This window comes from Chironomus tepperi, unplaced genomic scaffold (genome assembly GCF_022539635.2).
Source record: "Chironomus tepperi strain 1889 unplaced genomic scaffold, CSIRO-AGI_Ctep_v1 contig_422, whole genome shotgun sequence".
NCBI classification, from domain to species: domain Eukaryota; kingdom Metazoa; phylum Arthropoda; class Insecta; order Diptera; family Chironomidae; genus Chironomus; species Chironomus tepperi.
In genome coordinates, this window is record NW_027226544.1 from 577527 (window position 1) to 597377 (window position 19851).

General features: G+C 32.5%; 6 protein-coding genes across 6 annotated transcripts; 5 read left to right on the plus strand and 1 right to left on the minus strand.

Moving 5' to 3' along the window:
• Positions 1 to 3163: 3163 nt before the first annotated feature.
• LOC139097420 (luciferin 4-monooxygenase-like) lies at positions 3164 to 5739 on the plus strand. The gene is made up of 5 exons (XM_070649245.1): positions 3164 to 3350; positions 3428 to 3635; positions 4236 to 4520; positions 4593 to 4813; positions 4878 to 5739. Exons 1-5 carry the CDS (start codon positions 3228 to 3230, stop codon positions 5676 to 5678), a joined length of 1638 nt encoding a protein of 545 aa, XP_070505346.1. The 5' UTR covers positions 3164 to 3227; the 3' UTR covers positions 5679 to 5739.
• Positions 5740 to 6087: 348 nt separating this feature from the next.
• On the plus strand, positions 6088 to 8450 carry LOC139097460 (luciferin 4-monooxygenase-like). The gene is made up of 5 exons (XM_070649326.1): positions 6088 to 6269; positions 6410 to 6617; positions 6762 to 7043; positions 7104 to 7324; positions 7384 to 8450. The coding sequence occupies exons 1-5, from the start codon at positions 6153 to 6155 to the stop codon at positions 8179 to 8181; spliced, it is 1626 nt and encodes a 541-aa protein (XP_070505427.1). The 5' UTR covers positions 6088 to 6152; the 3' UTR covers positions 8182 to 8450.
• A 105-nt stretch (positions 8451 to 8555) lies between these two features.
• Positions 8556 to 10990, plus strand: LOC139097459 (luciferin 4-monooxygenase-like). Its single transcript, XM_070649325.1, has 5 exons — positions 8556 to 8922; positions 8975 to 9182; positions 9291 to 9575; positions 9793 to 10013; positions 10071 to 10990. Exons 1-5 carry the CDS (start codon positions 8800 to 8802, stop codon positions 10869 to 10871), a joined length of 1638 nt encoding a protein of 545 aa, XP_070505426.1. The 5' UTR covers positions 8556 to 8799; the 3' UTR covers positions 10872 to 10990.
• A 132-nt stretch (positions 10991 to 11122) lies between these two features.
• On the plus strand, positions 11123 to 13762 carry LOC139097458 (luciferin 4-monooxygenase-like). The gene is made up of 5 exons (XM_070649324.1): positions 11123 to 11501; positions 11556 to 11763; positions 12257 to 12541; positions 12605 to 12825; positions 12885 to 13762. The coding sequence occupies exons 1-5, from the start codon at positions 11385 to 11387 to the stop codon at positions 13689 to 13691; spliced, it is 1638 nt and encodes a 545-aa protein (XP_070505425.1). The 5' UTR covers positions 11123 to 11384; the 3' UTR covers positions 13692 to 13762.
• Tfb4 (transcription factor B4) lies at positions 13720 to 15128 on the minus strand. Its single transcript, XM_070649328.1, has 5 exons — positions 14908 to 15128; positions 14760 to 14843; positions 14401 to 14702; positions 14138 to 14338; positions 13720 to 14042 (listed from the first exon to the last, which is right to left on the minus strand). Exons 1-5 carry the CDS (start codon positions 14918 to 14920, stop codon positions 13767 to 13769), a joined length of 876 nt encoding a protein of 291 aa, XP_070505429.1. The 5' UTR covers positions 14921 to 15128; the 3' UTR covers positions 13720 to 13766.
• On the plus strand, positions 15045 to 19719 carry Herp (Homocysteine-induced endoplasmic reticulum protein). Its single transcript, XM_070649327.1, has 4 exons — positions 15045 to 15570; positions 17307 to 18094; positions 18301 to 18608; positions 19057 to 19719. The coding sequence occupies exons 1-3, from the start codon at positions 15451 to 15453 to the stop codon at positions 18605 to 18607; spliced, it is 1215 nt and encodes a 404-aa protein (XP_070505428.1). The 5' UTR covers positions 15045 to 15450; the 3' UTR covers position 18608; positions 19057 to 19719.
• The last annotated feature ends 132 nt before the right edge of the window (positions 19720 to 19851 follow it).

The window sequence follows — 19851 nt, forward strand, 5'->3', positions numbered from 1 at the left end:
AAAGCGAACGAAAAAAAACTAAAAAAGAAAACTTTTTATGGGAAGTACAGCAAAAGAGATGAATGGAGAGGAGAGCTTTTCGCAGAATGTACACAAAAAAAAGAAGAAAAACTTCTAACATTGCTTGTACTCAGAAAACAGTGAGCATACATATAAGGCGACTACAAGTCTAAAGATATTGAGATGCACTCGTAGGAATGGGGTTATAAAAACTAATTAAAAGAAAATTCATCTAATTATTTTTCATTGCACTTTCCTTGCCATAAATTTTCATGTGTTCTTTGAGATTCATTCTCTCATTTGCCCACTGCATTGTTGAATGAGCTTTTGATTTCTTTTCACTCTCTTACAACTTGCTTCACTGTTGTATGTGCATAAAGTTTGAGTTTTTTTTTGTTTGTTTGTAAATTCAGAAAATGAAGCGATAAATTTCGTAAAAAATAATACTTTTTCTTCATCACAGAATGCAATCAGAGGAAGTAAGATGAGAAGTTTTATTATTGCAATTCATGGGAAAGTTTCTTGTGCTTTTGTTTTTTGTTGAAACTTATATCAATAGCTAGAATTCTTGATTAAAGTTTAATTCCAAAATCATGAATTTTTAAAATTTTTATGAGAATGTGGGCTATATTTTTAATTTAAAATGGCAAAGAATGTCGAAGGGATAAAGAGTTGGGATCAGTGGTCAAATTAAAAATTCCGGGTTTTATTGCAATTTTGATTGCTTTATCAAATCGATCGTAGTCTCTTATTAAGCTCAAGGATCAACCTAATAACCTTGCTGGTTATAGTTTTGGAGTTTTTAGTAAAGGATTTGTATCTATTGGTAAGTTAGCTAATGCGAAACTAAGTCTTAATTCAGGAATAAGAGTTGATTTCATAAAAAGTTTTATGACGAGTAATGATTTAAAAATAAATTTCAATAAAAATGTCATCGTCATGAATAAATTCCAAATTAATTCATTTACACCACCATCTATTAAAGTTTTGTAATCCATTTTAATTTTCCAAATTTCCCATAAAAACATGAATGATTAAATTGCAGTAAAATTGTAAAATCAATTAAAAGTTTACAATGAAATTTTATTACATTTTTTTTTTCATTTCAATATCCTCATACCTCAAATGCAGGTATAGGATTATTTTTATTTACCATAACGGTTGTTTGATATTACATATTATAGATAATAAGTACAAATAATTGGCATTGATACGTGTAAGATAGTTCATCGTAATTAGTATAATTATAAGGTAGCATTTACATCAGCATAAGAGGAACAACTGTTAGTTCAATAATGGTCGAACTATGACACTTTTTATTTTATTAATTTTAGGCGGTTTATTGATTTTCGGTCGTTTTGATATTTCCACTTCATCACTACCACGTGATGAGCTTGGATAAGCAATGTTAGCTTCTTTTTGTTTACTTACTGGCTTACCCAGTCTCTCGAAAATGCTTTTTTTATTAACTCTCAAAGACTTACTCATTTTACTGTCAGGGATTTCATTTTTTTTCTCTACATTTTTTTTCCCCTTTGCAAGTATTTCAATTTCACTGCATGTGCACGAGATTAAGTCATTCTTAATCACAATTCGTGTCAAAGAAGCACTCTCATTTCTATTGACTACTGCAGCCTCGAATCCCAGTGCCAGGAGTTTTGGAACGATGATTTTAAATGAATCAATGCAATTTACAAACACCCATAATCAGATGTCAATAAACTGCACAACAATATGCAATTCAGTCTCGCTTTTTTTCTCTCTTAATATTTCAACCACTTTATGCATACGAACATATCAAAATAACACATAACAATATTGAAACGATATTGATTTCCGTACGGAACAATAAAATAATAACAAAAACAATTTCTGCATAAAAAATTGAGTTTTTTTGTGAAATTTTCACTTTATCGTGTATGTGTGTGCGTAGCTGAAGCTATGTGCTGTTATCATCACAATTCATGAATAAATAAAGAACATTTGGAATTTTTTTTTTGGAGACATAAAAATCAATTTTACTCTCTTTTTCATAAATTTCTTCCCTTACATTCCGTATTGAATGGATCTTGTTGAAATATCGTGCAATGAAATTGGCGTATTTTTTTTTTTTGGTGGCGTATTTATTGACGATTGTACGAGACACATGTGCATGAGTTTATCCTTTTATTTTTGTTCAATTGAAAAATTTACCTCCTCAATAAATTTTTTATTTCCTTTTACTTTCCCTTTTCTTCTTTTGTGATTTGAAGATACTTTTTGGGGGAAATTTTATGAAAGAATCATGACGATTTATGTCAATGTATATTAATGGTGGATAAAACAAGGCGATATTATTTAATCGTATGCAGTATCAGGAGCGTATTCTCGTTTGGATTGGTAATCCATTGAAATACAAGCCAACCACACCCCTTCCTCACTCCAAAGACCTCCTGTCGTGTAGAATATAGATTGATGTCCCTAGGTATGACATATATCCGTCCTTAAATACGAGTTTTAATCCATACATTGATTGAAGTTTTCCCAAACAATACTTTGCTTAATTATTTACTGAAACCATGCTCCGACTTGGAGCCTAGGTTACTACAAAATATGGTTCGTCCAATACTTCAGGCCAGCATTTTTTCTGCAACTATGTAGAACAGACGACAACTGCAGTCATGCAGATATGCACATCTAAAATGCAAGCCTACGGTTCTTGACCGAACCCCTAAAACAAGAGGCGTTCCATCTGACTCTATTGCTGGCCATCTCACAAAGCTTGTGCAAATTCTCTGTTTTCACATCTAATGACAATCTGATATTACCATTCTACGCTATGTTGCTTTTGGAACATCAGGACGCCCATTAATTTGTGGAATAAAACCAAGGGCGGTGAATCAGGTTTACGTTTCCATCCCACTTACAACACCATTATTCAAGCATATTTCAAAATCATAAGCTTTAGATAAATCTCAGTAAAACTTTCATCAAAAAGCTTCAACTGAATTCTACGAAAACGTTAATATTATTTCAAAACATTCAATAAATTAAAATTCTATACACATTTGAAACTCTCTCAATAGAGAGTAAATAAATAAAACCGACTTAAAATTCCTCTCATTTTCTCTCTGCCACTAATCAGTTGGTTTGTTTATGTCGCATACTACAACTCATAAGATTTTAAATTATCTCAGTTTTGATTCAGTCTTTGAGTGCTTTAAAAGTAAATTAAAAATCGTGCAATAATGGAAGTAGAAAATGATCCAAATATTGTATACAAAGGTGATTTAGAAGAATCTTTGGACTATGCCACTTTTGGTGATTTACTTGTCAAGTCACTTAAGGCTGGTGGTGATAAAATTTGTCTTGTAAGTGATCAAATTTATGAATGCAAATTATAATTTTTGGAAGTTCTTTAATTTTGAGGAATCAAATTTTTATCTAGATTGACGGAGTAACAGAACAGCAATTTACATACAACGATATTCTTCGAGAGACCATTAAAGCTGCAAAGGCTCTTTATGGAGCAGGAATTCGTCAAAATGATGTTGTTGCTATACTTTCTGAGAATCGTATTGAATATGCCGCATTATCTTATGGAACTTTGTTCTTAAATGCCACAATAGCACCTACAAACATATCATACACGGAACGTAAGTGTGAAAGTTATTTAAAACAATTTTAAGAGTGCTGATAAAAATATTACTTGATAAGTTCGGTGGATTAGGTAGTTCTTGACTGATAAGTTAACGAATCTTTAATGAATGAAATCTTTTATTAAATAATTAAAGATTTGATAGCAAATTTTAGTAAACAAAAGGGTCTATGCCCTACCGTACTGAATATTTGGGTATAAATATACAAATTAATGCACGTCATTTTTAATCGATCATTAATTAAATAAGGTATCGTAAAGTTTATATTAAAAATTGGGCGAATGAGTTAAGTAAAATTTAAATGACCTTGACCTTTTAAGAAGTTTTGTAAAATTTCATTTAATTTGAAATTCCAGCTGTCGATTCAATTCCAATTGTGCTTATCATTACTTAACCCGACCGGCACAATCCAGCAAACTGCTTTTTTTGCCCTAAATTGATTCGAAATCAGCCGTTCGGCACCATCAGGACAACTTTATGTCTTACCGTTAATACAGCGACATAACGATGTCCAAGTGGACATGTCGTGCTGTTCTAAATATTTTTACATACTTTAACATTATTTTTAACTTTTTAACATTATTTAAATTTCTACAGGTGAACTAAAGCATACACTTGGCATAACAAGACCAAAATATGTGATCATTTCTAAAGAAGCTAAAGGAGATCTTGAAGTAGTCAAGAGTTTAAGTTATGTCCAACGGATAATCCTTTTGGACGATGATATTGCTGATGATGGCCGGCAAATCTCTTACAGCAATTTTGTGAATAAATTTGGAAATAATGAATTTGATGTTGAGAAATTTGTTAAGGAACCAGTTAAATTATTTGATCAAGTTGGAGTGATCTTTATGTCTAGTGGAACTACTGGATTACCAAAGGGTGAGAAAGGATTTAAATCCTTTATTTAGTAGAAATTAGGTGCTAATTGATACTTTATCCATGCATTTCTAGGTGTTGAACTCTCTCAAGGCAACCTAATCGCATGCGCTGTCCTAAACTTCGAGAAAGTCAGGTTAGGTCTTCAACTTTTTGAAAAGCTTGTCTCGCTGTCCGTAGCACCATGGTTCCATGCTATGGGTTTTATGGGGAAGCTTTTAATTACAGCATCTAGTGAAGTTACACTTGTGTATCTAAATAAATTCGAACCAAAGAGATACCTTAGTTGCATTGAGGTAAGTCTGACTGAATTTTGACCTTAATAAGCTTAATATCAATCTAAATCTTTATAATTTCTAGAAATACAAAATTGTATCATTACACATTCCACCGCCAATCATCATTTTCCTGGCTAAAACTCCACTTTTTAGTAAATATGATTTATCAAGTCTTAAATTAATAGTTTGTGGAGCTGCGCCACTGTCGAAGGAAACCGAAGATCAAGTGAGAGAAAGATTCAACAATGAAATATTCGTGATGCAGGCTTATGGTCAAACTGAGGCAACGCTTGGTGTTTTATTCTGTGAAGTAGCAACAGCAAAGCCAGGATCAGTTGGTGAAATAGTCAAAGGAACTTATGGAAAAGTAATTGATGCTAATGGAAAAAGTTTGGGTCCTAATCAAGTTGGTGAACTTTGCTTTAAAGGACCATTAACAATGCGTGGTTATCGAAATAATCCGAAAGAAACAGAAAGCACAGTTGATAAGGATGGCTGGTTACATTCTGGTGATTTAGGATATTATGATGAGGATAAACAATTCTTCATTGTTGACCGACTTAAGGAGCTGATCAAGTACAAAGGATATCAAGTTCCACCAGCTGAACTTGAAGGGATTTTGCTGTCACATCCAAAAATTAAGGATGCTGGAGTCATTGGAATTCCAGACGAAATTGCAGGCGAACTTCCATTTGCATTTGTTGTTAAGGAAGGAGACCTAACAGAACAAGAAGTTAAAGATTATGTTGCAAAAACAGTAAGCAATCCAAAATGGCTTCGAGGAGGTGTCAAATTTATTGAAGAGATTCCTAAAAATCCAAGTGGAAAGATCATAAGACGGGAAATGAAGGAACTGTATAAGAGTATGAAAGCAAAGTTGTAAATGTTTTGTTAAAGAGTATGAAAGTTATAAATAAAATGTTTTTTTATTCAAATTTCAAAAATTTGTATAAGGTTCCATTACAGTTTTATCGAATTTCCAAAAGGGTCCGCAAAGGGCAATTCGGGTTAAGTATTCTTTAATCATAACTTGGTAAGTTTTGATGCTGTTTGCAGAAAATACGCTATAGTCGGTCACAAGTGACCACGCATAGACTAGTTTCTCATCCCTCATCCTATTTTCAAGACTATAGGCTATAACTACAGACCCTTTTCCTAAGCAGATGCTATAAAAATATTTTAAACAAATTTCAGCTCTCACAACCCTGAAAAAGTGTTCATATATTTGATTTATGCTATAAATTTAAATAAATTTGAAACTACAAATTAGCCTAAAGTATTAAAATAACAGTCCAATGTTTGCGATTTTCTCAGTCTAATTAGTGTATTTAATCAAACCCCAAGCAATTTTGTAAAAATGTCTAACGACCCAAATATTATTTACGGTGGAGATTTAGATGAGTCATTCGATTATCCAACAGTTGGAGCATTACTTTATGACAATTTTAGGGACGGTGGAGATAAATTATCATTGGTAAGGTTCTAAGTCAGTGGTGGGCAACCTTTTTAGTGTCACGGAACGCTTCGAACCTGAAATTTTTCACGACACAACAGTGTACCGTGGCACACAGGTTAGCAACCACTGTTCTATTTACATAACATCGATTTCCCCAGATCGATGCAAATAAGAATCAACAATGGACGTTTACTGATCTATGGGAACAAAGTATAAAGGTAGCAAAAGCACTTCACGGTGCTGGAATACGACAAAATGACGTAATTTCAGTTTTATCTGAGAATCGCTTAGAAATTACTGCAATATTATATGGAACTATGTTCTTAAATGCCATTTATGCACCAGCAAATTTTTTTTATACTGAACGTAAGTTAGACTTTGACTAGTAAAGCAAAATTAAATTAGACATATGTGTTAAGCTCATTATAATACAGTGAAAGTGGTTTTGGGCTAATCATATACAATTTGTTCCTGAACACATAATAACAAACGATTTAATTCAACCTACAGGTGAACTAGAACACACTTATAGCATCACAAAACCAAAATTTGTGTTCATATCATCAAGTGCTAAAGAACTTGCCCCAAAGCTCAAACAATTCAACGTAAAGAGAGTTATCCTGTTGGACGATGACAATGTTGACACTGAGAACTTCATATCCTATAAAATATTCCTCAATAAATTTGGAAGTAATAATTTCGACGTAGATCGTTTCGTGAGGCAGCCTGTCAAACTGTTTGATCAAGTTGCTGCTATTTTTATGTCCAGTGGAACAACTGGACTTCCAAAAGGTAAATCGACTTAATCTAAATGCTACAGTTAATGACAAGTATTTTTTTATAAATATTCAGGCGTTGAGCTGACTCATGGTAATTTAGTTGCCTATATTCTATGTAATCTTGAAAGAGTTCCATCAGCAAAAGCATTGTTCGGGACAATAAAGTCATTACATGTTGCACCATGGTTTCATGTTATGGGTTTTGTGGGACACCTTTTGTTCACTTCATCGAGAGAGTTTTGCGATGTGTTTATGTCTAAGTTCATACCCAAGTTGTTCCTTGAGACTATAGAGGTGAGTAAGCTTTTATACTTTTTTGTTTGAATTTTGACTAATTATTTTAACCTTAATAGAAACACAAAATTAGTATTATGTTTGTGCCTCCATCAGTTATTCACTTTATGTGTGAAACACCACTTCGAAAGAACTACGACTTGACAAGCTTAAAATGTATATTTTCTAGTGCTGCTCCGTTATCAAAAGAGCTTGAAGAACAAGTTAAGAAACTACTCAATGATGAAGTTTATATTTTTCAAGCTTATGGACAAACAGAAGCATCAAATGTTGTTAATTCAAGCTTTGGTAATGCAAATCAAGGCTCAATTGGAATTGTAAATAAAGCAACATATGCAAAAATAGTTGACGAAAATGGCAACAGCTTGGGTGTTAGAGGAGTTGGTGAAATATGCTTTAAGGGTCCATTTATTATGAAAGGATATCGAAAGAATCCAGAAGAAACAGCAAACACAATTGATAATGATGGATGGCTTCATACTGGTGATTTAGGATATTATGACGAAGACCATCAATTCTACATCGTCGATCGAATTAAGGAACTGATCAAATACAAAGGATATCAAGTTCCACCAGCAGAATTGGAAGGTTTGCTGGTTTCACATCCAAAAATCAAAGACGCTGGTGTTATTGGAATTCCAGATGAAATCGCAGGAGAACTTCCATTTGCTTTCGTTGTTAAGGAAGGAGATCTAACAGAACAAGAAGTTAAAGATTTTGTTGAGAAATCAGCAAGCAATCCTAAATGGCTTCGTGGTGGTGTCAAATTTATTGACGATATCCCTAGGAACATTACCGGCAAGGTCCTAAGACGGGAGATGAAGGAATACTACAAAAATATGACAGCTAAATTGTAATGCTGAGTTAAATTAAGGTCTGAGCTCAGGAATTTTGATAGGAATATCAATTTTTGATAATTATTTTAATAATCCATATGGTTAAAGTGTATTTGTGCTGTTTATATCTATAAATTTCTACATAATCAGAGTATATTTTTGCTTAATTAATTTGATAAGAAGCTAAATATATCTTATCTATTTCACAAAATTGACAAGGATCAATAGACAAAAATTTAGCCTAGGTTGGGAAAGCATTAATAAATTAATTAAAAAATTTCTATGCAAAAGTAACAGTTGTTGATGATTTTGGGTTCTTACTGTACGTCAATTTTGGGTAACCTTTAATTTTTCACGGCAATTCTTAGTGGTAAACCTCGACCGAAACCACACACGGTTCAAGCCTTGACCAAACATTTTTAAGCGACACACAAGAGTGCCACGGCACACAGGTTACCCACTCCTGGTCTAAGCAACACATTTGGTCAAAGAGCATTTCAAGAGTAAATAAACACCAATTAATACCCTCGTAATTTGCGAATCAGTCAACTTATCAATGCATACAATAATATTGAAAACAGTCAACAAATTGGTTTCAGTCGTTCAACAATCTAGAAGTGATTTGACTAACCTTCAGTCATGGCTAAAGAAAGCGATCCAAACATAGTTTTTATGGGTGAATTAGAAGACTCATTAGACTATGCAACATTTGGAGATTTGCTTGTCAAGTCACTTAAGGCTGGTGGGGACCAAATTTCAATGGTATAAAAAGTACATCTTTAAGTGACTTGCCTTTAATACAATCAAGTTTTAGATTAATGGAACAACAGATCAGAAATGGACATTCAATGATATTTTAGCTGAAAGCATTAAAGCTGCAAAAGCTCTTTATGGGTCTGGAATTCGTCAAAATGATGTCATCTCAATTCTATCTGACAATCGCTTTGAATTTGCTGCAATATCTTATGGAGCTTTATTTTTGAATGCCACAATTGCACCTGTTAATATAATGTACACGGAACGTAAGTAGGAATGTTAATTTGATCAAATTAAAGGATAGACCAAATTTTGATAAGTTTAATAACTGATAAACAGTTGTTTATAAATAATTTGCGAATTCGTACTTTTAGGTGAGTTGAAGCATTCATTGGGCATTTCAAAACCAAAATATGTGTTCATTTCGGAAGCAGCTAAGGGGAGTTTTAAGGCTATCAAGAGTCTCAGCTATGTTGAATTGATTATATTAATAGACGGACAGGAAGAAGAAGACAAAAGGCTGATTTCTTGGAGAAATTTTATAACTAAATTTCGAAATAGTAAATTTGACGTCGAAGAGTTCGTCCATCAGCCAATAAAAATATTTGAACAAACTGCCATGATTTTCATGTCAAGTGGAACTACTGGATTGCCAAAGGGTAAGGTCATTGGGAATATAAATGAAACTTTACCATATGATCAAATAACTCCCGATAGCTGATTGGTAGGACCATGCAACTGGATGGGTTCGTGATTGTATGGCATGGGTTCGAGGTTCAAGTCCATCACTTGCTATCAGTTATTCGAAATTATTCTTCTTCTGCTAGATCAACAGTTTAATAACAATCTGTATTTTCCCCTATTCACAATTTTTAGGCGTTGAACTATCTCAGGGCAACTTAGTAGCTTGTTCTGTGGAAAATTTCAGTAAAGTAAGGAAAAACCAACAACTTTTTGGCAAACTTGATTTACTATCCGTAGCACCGTGGTTCCATATTATGGGATTTATGGGAAAAATTTGGTGTACAACATCCAGTAAGACTACTTTTGTGTTTTTAAGCAAATTTGAGCCAAAGATTTATCTGGAATGCATTCAGGTACGAGATTCTCAAATTAATTTAACTATTCAATTTATTACTAATCTTAATTAATAGAAATACAAGATTATGACCATGTTTATTTCACCACCAATTATTGTATTCCTAACTAAATCTCCATTATTTTACGAATATGACTTGTCGAGCATTCGCTTCATAATGTCGGGTGCAGCTCCTTTGTCCAAAGAATTGGAAGACCAAGTAAAAGAAAGGTTTAACAATAAAGTGCAGATTCTACAAGGTTTTGGACAAACTGAGTCAACGTCTGGTGTTCTATTTTGCGAAATGGCAACAGCTAAGCCGGGCTCTGTGGGCCAAGTGATCAAAGGAACCTACGCAAAAATTATTGACGGAGATGGGAAAAGTTTAGGTCCTAACAAGGTTGGTGAATTATGCCTTAAAGGACCATTAATCATGAGAGGATATCGAAACGATCCACAGGCAACAGCAATCACAATTGACAAGAATGGCTGGCTACATTCTGGTGATTTAGGATATTACGATGAAGACAAACAATTCTTCATTGTTGACCGACTTAAGGAAGTGATTAAATACAAAGGATATCAAGTTCCACCAGCTGAACTTGAAGGAATTTTACTATCGCATCCAGAAATAAAGGATGCTGGAGTCATTGGAATTCCTGATGATCTTGCAGGAGAACTTCCATTTGCTTTTGTTGTTAAGGATGGGGATCTATCTGAGCAAGAAGTTAAAGATTTTGTTGCAAAGAATGTCAGCAATCCTAAATGGCTACGAGGTGGTGTCAAATTTATTGAGGAAATTCCTAAAAATCCAAGTGGAAAGATTTTGAGACGGGAAATGAGGGAATATTACAGAAATATGATGGCAAAGTTGTAAAACTTGTTAAAAAATGAGGTTTTCGATAACTGGATCAAGGCAATCTGGCCTTGGTCTTGAGAATATGCCATTAAACCCTATTTCAATATGCATCAACTAAAATAAATATGTTGAAGGAACTTTAGCTTCTTTTTAATAAATAAACTTCTTTTATTGATTTTTAACATTCAAATCGCTAATTAATTCATTGTTATTCTGCAGTTGATTATCAATACAAGCTTATTTTTAGTCAAATAACATCTTCATAAGAGAAGTTCACTTGATCAAACTCTCACCAAGAAGATAAACACATCGAAAGTAATCAACCACAATATAGAGAACTTAGAGAGAGTTTATAGCCAAAATGAGAGTAAAAATAATTGTTTACAAACACCACAACGTTTGTTTTTTTCTCAGCATATAATCAGCTGAGGCTTTTATAATAACTGTGCAAAGGTTTTTTTGCAAACGCATGTTCTCAGTTTCTTTCTGACCTCTAATCGAATCAACAGCATTTTCATATTCTGAGTAAAAATGAGTAATAATCCAAATATTATTTATGGCGGTGATTTTGAGGAAACTCTTGACTACCCAACAGTAGGTGCATTACTTTATGACAATTTTAAGGATGGCGGAGATAAGGTTGCATTGGTAAGATGTGGAATATAAATTTAAGAACCAGTAATAACAAATGGATTTCCCCAGATTGACGGAATTAAGGAACAACAGTGGACATATAATAATATTTTGGAACAAAGTGTTAAGGTAGCAAAAGCACTTTATGGTGCTGGAATTAGACAAAATGATGTGATTACAGTTTTATCCGAGAATCGCTTAGAATATGCAGCAATTGCATACGGAACTCTTTTTTTAAATGCAATTTGTGCGCCAGCAAATTATGGATATACTGAACGTAAGTGATAAATCAATAATTGTGTAATATTTGTTGATGTTTTCATAGTCATTAACTCTAAATTTGTCGCAGATAAACAATCAATACCTTTTACATTTATAGATAAAGTCAAATATAGCTAAACTTATCAATTTTTATCGTAGATTTGACACATTATCCAATTATTAATTAAAAATGTGATTATTTAGTCTAGATAAACTGTTGGTCAGCTTCCTGATAGCCAGAAGAAAGCTTAAAATAGTTGAAATTAAGCTGAAATGCTTAATATTTCTCAAGGTTATCTTTGTTTACATTTGTTAAATTTCAAGGTTAAGTTTGTTTTTAACTTTTTGGTGAAGAATCCTCAAGAAAGTAGTTAATCTTCATTATATTCAGGATGATAAGCTTACAATCAACAGAAATATCTTGAGATTATTCAAAATAATCACAAAATTACCTTTAAGCTTAATTAACTTGTCATTTTAATAAATTACAACTTTAACTTGACCTACAGGTGAGCTTGAACATACATTAAACATCACAAAACCGAAGTTCGTGTTCATATCATCAAGTGCTAAAGAAATTGCCCCAAAACTCAAACAATTCAACTACGTAAAGCGAGTCATCCTATTGGACGATGACAATGTTGACACTGAGAACTTCATATCCTATAAAACATTCATTAATAAATTTGGAAGTAATAATTTCGATGTGGAACGTTTCGTGAGACAACCTGTCAAACTATTTGAACAAGTCGCTGCTATTTTTATGTCTAGTGGAACAACTGGACTTCCAAAAGGTTAAAGTATTCATAAATCTAAATATTTGAGTTAATAACAAATATTCTATTTTTAATATTCAGGCGTCGAGCTGACTCACGGTAATTTAATTGCCTGCATTGCTTCTAATCTTGAGAGAGTTCCTCTAGGAAAGGCATTATTTGGCGATGTCACGGCTTTATTCATCACACCGTGGTTTCATGTTATGGGATTTATGGGAAAACTTTTGTTTACTACATCACGGGAATTTACACAAGTATTTTTATCTAAGTTCATACCCACACTGTACCTTAAATCTATTGAGGTAATCAAGTCTTTAATCTATCACATAACAAATTCTTAATGACATTTCAATTTTTGCAGAAATATAAAGTTCTAACGATATCTGTGCCTCCTCCAGTCGTTCTTTTCCTGGCCAAAACACCATTATTAAGCAACTATGACTTGACAAGTTTGAAGATAGTATTTTCTGGTGCTGCACCGTTAACAAAAGAGCTCGAAGAAGAAGTCAAGAAAAGATTTAATGATGACATTATCGTTTTACAAGCGTACGGTCAAACAGAGGCCACACTTGGTGTACTTTATTCAGATGCAGCAACAGCAAAACCAGGTTCTGTAGGTCAATTGATCAAAGGAACTTACGGCAAAGTTATTGACTTAAATGGAAACATTTTGGGTCCACATCAAGTTGGTGAGTTGTGCTTTAAAGGTCCTTTTATTATGAAAGGATACATTGACAATATAGAAGCAACAAGTAGCACAATAGACAAAGATGGATGGCTTCATACTGGTGATTTAGGATATTATGATGAAGACTTTCAATTTTTTATTGTTGATCGACTTAAGGAACTAATTAAATACAAAGGATATCAAGTTCCACCAGCAGAATTGGAAGGTTTGCTGATGTCTCATCCAAAAGTTAGAGACGCAGGTGTTATTGGAATTCCAGACGAAATTGCAGGAGAACTTCCAATGGCATTTGTTGTTAAGGAAGAAGGCAGTGACATAACAGAACAGGAAGTTAAAGATTATGTTGCTAAAAATGCAAGCAATCCTAAATGGCTGCGAGGTGGTGTCAAGTTTATTGATGCAATACCTAAAAACATCACAGGAAAGATCCTTAGACGGGAAATGAAGGAACTGTATAAATCTTTGAAATCTAAACTTTAAATCATTCCTTAACTTTAACAATTGGTGCTTTAAACTTCTTATAATAAATTTTTTTATTCAGTAAATTCTTATATTCTATGTCTTAATTTTCTTCTTTTTCGGCTTAATCGGTACTGGAACTTTAAAAACAGTTGAACATGTCGTACAGATAGGTGAAAATTTACAGAATATACTTAAACATACAGAGCAGACAAATCCTATATCAATAAGCTCACGATGACAGAAACAAGCTGCACGATAATCAACTTTAACGGCTGGTGGTAAGGCTAACTTTGATCGAATGGATGGTTCTGGGAGGAAGATCCACAGTAGGTATTGTAAAAGTCCATCAAGTTGGGGAACTTTAAGATACTAAAAATATACGGGAAATGAGAATTTAAGGTTCTTTCTAGTTCTCAATAACAATTTTCAAGATTCCAACACCAAAATAGCTACAAAGTACTCACATGTCCACCCGTAATATCACATCCTTGTTGTAGTAAAACTAATGTATTGTCTAATGCGCAGATATCCAGCACAACTCGTTCCTTTTGAGCTGTGAAGAAGACATTCATATATGTCATATACTGATGAGCCGAATCTTCACTTCCAGTCACAACGAGAATTCTAGAGATCAAGTTACTTCCAACTGGTTGAGCTTTTTTGACCTGAAAATATGATTTGATATTGTTAATATACCGTAAATCTTTTAAACACGATTGCAACTTACCCTAACAATATAACACAAAGCCATAGCAAGACATCCAGCGAGCATACTTTCAACAGGATTAACAATCTTTGGAGCATTCTTGATAAGCTCTGAGAGGTTGTACTTAATAGATTTCTCGACAAATGTAAAGTATTCATATTGACCGTCCATTTGACGGATTTCAAGAGATTTCTCTGTTGATGGATAAAGGAATTTACTTCCATTATGATGACACGATATTACAGCTAATTTGTTCTGAGGCTTATGCATCAAGTGAGCATTTCCAAATGCAGTCACACAATTGATGATTGAGTTTAGAACATCTAGAAATAAACAAATTCACGTTTTTTGTTTCAAGTTATGAAATTTAGAACATTTACCTGGATTTCTTCTTAAAATACCCTGAGAAGGATTGGTGTCGACACAAATCACAAGCAGGCTTGGATCATCTGAAGTGCTTTCAGCTAAAAAATTGATAAGAAATAGTTTATTTACCGGTAAAATTTAATTATTTAATGCGGCACTAACCCATTGTTGACATTTTCCTGAAGATTTTAAACCTAACTGACAGGAATTTAACATTGCCATGTGATTTTTGTCTGGATCTTCAATGTTTTATTGTTGCTTCATTGTTTTACGCACACACACAAACAAGGAAAATTTCAAAACAATCATCGAAATATTTTTTATTTACCTTTAATAAGCAATATTATTAAACCAGTGGTGATAAGAAGCAGTTTATTATTGCTAAAAGTTATTGACATAGTCTAATCAAATCAAAAAGATACAGTCTAGAGTGTAAATTGTGCAATCTTTTAATTAAATTCTTTGTTTGTGTGAGTGAATGTAAAAAATTATTATTATTTTTCTCCTTTTCTGATGAAATTTTCAAAATCGAAGTAATTAAGCTAAATATCGGTTTAAAAAGTAGTAATTAAAGATAAAATACGATCTAAGGTTTCTACATACGCTAATTAACAAGAAAATCATCAAGGAAGTGAAATTTTAATCACAAAAAGCTCCAAAAATAATCAAAATTAAAAATTTTAAAAGTGAAAAATTTCAATAACAATGGATACTATGATCAATTTGATAGTAAAAGTCCAACAATTCGAGGATAAGAGAATTTTGGCAAAAGCATCATGGAACATAAGAGAACTAAAAGGCAAATTGAGTGAAATTTATCCAACTGTAAGTAAATTAAAAGTTAAAAAAATTTCAATTTCAAGATCATTTTTTACGCCTAATTTAATTTATTCATAAAAACTATCGGAAAGTTAGTCATTCGCGGCTTTACTATATCAAAATCTATAAATTTGATATTCTACGACCTTGAGAACAGAAATACAATTAAAGATTGTCTTGAATATTTAATTTTTTCTACTATCTTTGAGATCCAGTTTACTGGATGTTTGAATATTGACATTTATCAGCATTTCTAGACATTTCCAATATTACAATGGATCTCATATTGTGCATAAAGTAAATATTGACACAAACAGATGTAATACCCAAAAAAAAGTCGCTCAACACATCATTAAAACTCGTTATGTCTACTTGGACGAAAGAGAGTGAGACACGTCAGTTTTTATTTTTATTGAAGAACATTCATAACAATTTAAGACGGCTGTGTAAATTTTAAATACAGCTGTAAATTATACAATTCTGATAATGCTTATCAGCTACAGCAATACATTCGTAATATATTCTCAAAAATGTTGTCGTAACTTTAAATTGGAGCTTCATTAATAAATTATTATTCAAGTCTCAGAGCCGCAATTTTTGTTGATTTCCTGGAAATTTAAAGCTTTATTTTTACCTCTTCTTCGTGTTTGTGTAGTGCAAATAATTTTTATAGTTTAGTCTATAGACAGTACATGAAAAGTGAAAATTTTCTTTTTTTTTCTCAGTTAGTAATTTACTTAAATTAACGAAACAGAAAATAAGCTATATCTACATATACAAAGATAAATATTAGTATTAAAATTCAGTTTATCAGTGTTTATATGCTACTGATTTCATCATTTTATTGCGTGGTAGAAACTAATTCGACAAATTGTCAAACATTCAATTGTGTTTTTAATACGGCAATAGCTACAATTAAGTGGTAATTGAACACTTATTGAATTTTTATTATTTATCCTTTTCTGGGAAAACGATTCCATGGTTCTAATCCTGTGAGATCACATAAATTTGAAAAGGTACATTAAACTTGCCACAACTGATCCGCAGCGACTCAAAATTCTAATTGGGCAAATTATTCTAGTTTTGAGTCTCCAATTTTCGGTTGACAGATCCATTTTTTTGAGATTAATTAGATTTTTAGCGGAAAAATTTAAATTTTGCAATTTTTAGCGGAAAATTTTCAAAATTTTTTTGCTTCTTTTTTACCGGAAAATTCAAAATTTTTGGTTTTTTTCGGGAAAAATTCAAAATTTGCATCTTTTTCAACTGAAAAATTTAAAACTTGCGTCTTTTTCAAGGGAAAATTTCAATATTTGCATCTTCTCTAACTGACATTTTCAAATTTCGCTTGTTTTTACAAAAATATTCAAAATTTGCATCTTATTTAACGTTCAATTTCAAATTTTGCTTCTTTTTTAACGAAATACTCCAAATTTTGCTTCTTCTTTAACGTAAATTTAAAGTTCTACATATTTTCCAATCAGTAAATTTAAATCCTATGCTTAATTTCCTTCACATCGCTCTGAATTTATGATATAAGCTAAAATACTCTAATTACTTTCCAACTCTGCACATTTTCCTATTTTAACGGTTATAATTTCAATATAAAAACTTAAAAACAAAATATTCATGACAAAACATTTTACTTTATTCCACTTATCACGTTACAAATGTATTAATCGTGCTTCTCGAAACTATAAGAAAAACTAATTCTTCTGTTTTTGTTTCAATAATTTTTTTAGAGCACCGAGGAGCAAAAACTCATCTATTCTGGTAAACTTTTAAACGACACGGTCGTGTTAAAGGACGTTCTACGTGAATACGAAGGACAAGAAGCTCATACGGTCCATTTAGTATTTACACCGAAAACAAGTTCACGACTTCAATCAAAATTGAAGGAAAATTCACAAAATAATTCGACAAATCAATCACAATCGTCAGATATGAGTACGAGCGAATTAAGGCAGAGACATACGGCAACAAGTGCTGCAACCGTACAAGAGCAACAGCAACAAGCAACTACAAACATTCCCAGTAATTATTATAATGCCTTTTACGGCAATATGCCATTTGATGCTAATAGTGTCCTCGCCCAACAATATGCAATGCAATCGTGGATGCAACAAGCTTATGCTCAATACATGAATCAATATATGAATATAGTTCAACAACAACAGACACAACCAGCACCAAATCTTGCTGGATTTATGCAACCACAAATGCCTTTCATATCACCAACAATAGTTCCAACACCGCCAACAACCACTACAGTTCCATCACCTAATACTGAATCACAATCAGCATCACCTCCACCGCAGCCACAAGCACAAGTAGATCAACCACCTCAACCGGCAGCAGCTGAGCCACAAAGAAGGTTTCCAAATATCATTCAAGATGAACAGGAAAATCGCGATTGGCTCGATATTGTTTATTCTATGTCTCGTCTTTTAATTCTTTTGTGTCTTGTCTACTTCTATTCGTCGCCATTAAGATGTCTTATTGTGATTCTCATAGGAATTTCTATTTATTTGTAAGTATTTATCCTTGATTGATGTTATTGATAGTGATTTGCAATTAACGTAACTCAATTCTCCTTAAATAAATCCTAAAGATAAGAAACAATTCAATTCCCTTGAGAAATTTCCACAAAACTTAATCTTATCAATGATAAAAATGACTTTACGACGCAAAAAGTCCACGTCAATGTTATTAATTTTAATTATGATATTATTTTAGGTACCACATCTACAGACAAAATCAAAATCGTTTAAATAACAATAATACGACACGTGTGAATCTTAATAATGTCAATCGACCACCACAAGCAGCAGCACCAGCAGCCCCAAGACCAGAAAATACTGATGAGAGACCTGAACAGCCAACGGAAGAGAATCAACAGGCCGAAAATAGCGAAACAGAGCCATTAGTGAATGCATCAGATGAATCACAAAGTATTGAGCCACAAGTATCATGGTTGACTATAGCAAGGACATTTGTTGTATCATTTGTGGCATCAATTATTCCTGAACATCCAGCAATGTGAAGTAATTTTCTTATGTTTGCGATTATTTATGCTGTAACTTTTTTGCTAGTGTTAATTTTTAAATTAGCTAGGAATTCTGGTAATTCTTTTGAATAGCTTTATTTCTAAATGGTCCTTAATATTTTTTCTGTAAGATATAGAAAAAGGGAATGAAAAAGGCTGGCACTGAGAGTGGGTCGATAGGAATGGGTGGAAAGTGAATTTTTTGTTTTTGGGTCGTAAATGGAAGAATAATTTGGAATATGATATTAATTTTGATAGGTGTGCTTAATTGAAGATAAGGGAACAGACTGAGAATCTTAGTCTTTGGGTTTAAGCTTGGATTAATTAAATCCTAGGATTTATTTTTAATCCTTGGATTAAAAATAATTTCTACAATCTTAATAAGCATATCCACCCAAATTAATTTATACAGTCGACCTACATACACTCTTCTATTCTCGTTTCAGTTGACAATACTTTTAATTTTAAATTGGCTTAATTTTTACTTCGATTTAAAATTTGAAAATCAAAAAAAAAGTTTAAACGTCTACCAAACATACATAGCATGTTAAGGGACGATAAAAGGACAGAAATGGAGAGAAAAAAAAATTAATCAAATGCAATTAAATGTAAAAGTAACAATGCAGAGTAACTGAAGTTTTCCTTTTTGGTGTTCGTTGACTTGTGACATGCAACAATTAATGAGAGCTGTGTGACGTTCAATAGAATTAATATATAGCTTCTAGGAGAGGTCACAGATCTCAAAAGAGGTCTGTTACTTCCAATTAAATGCTGACTGTCATGCGTTAATGACCTCCATCACCTTATTTATTTTTGTTCTAATCTGAAAAAAAAAATTTTTGTCGAGTGTTGAATAATTTAATCTATGGATCTAATTAATTATTGGAAAGTCGGCATCAGATAACTATTATTCTATGAATGAATATTATTTTTATTATTATTCTTAGTTGTTAAGTTCAAAACGATGAAATCCTTCTGTGTTAGATAACGATTATTAAAAAAATATTATATTATGAATGAAATGTAAATTTTATTATCACGAAATTGTCCTTCCCCTGTTGTAGAAGTGAAAATGCAAATGAAAAACTAATAAAGTGAGCAAAAAAAAAAACAATTTGTTTTTTTGTTCATCAATTCTGTTGTGTCTGTTGGTAAACAGCTGTTATTATCGACAATTACTGATAGTAAATTATTAATCGTGTAATTTACTTCGAGAGAAAATGATAATGTAGCAGCTATCG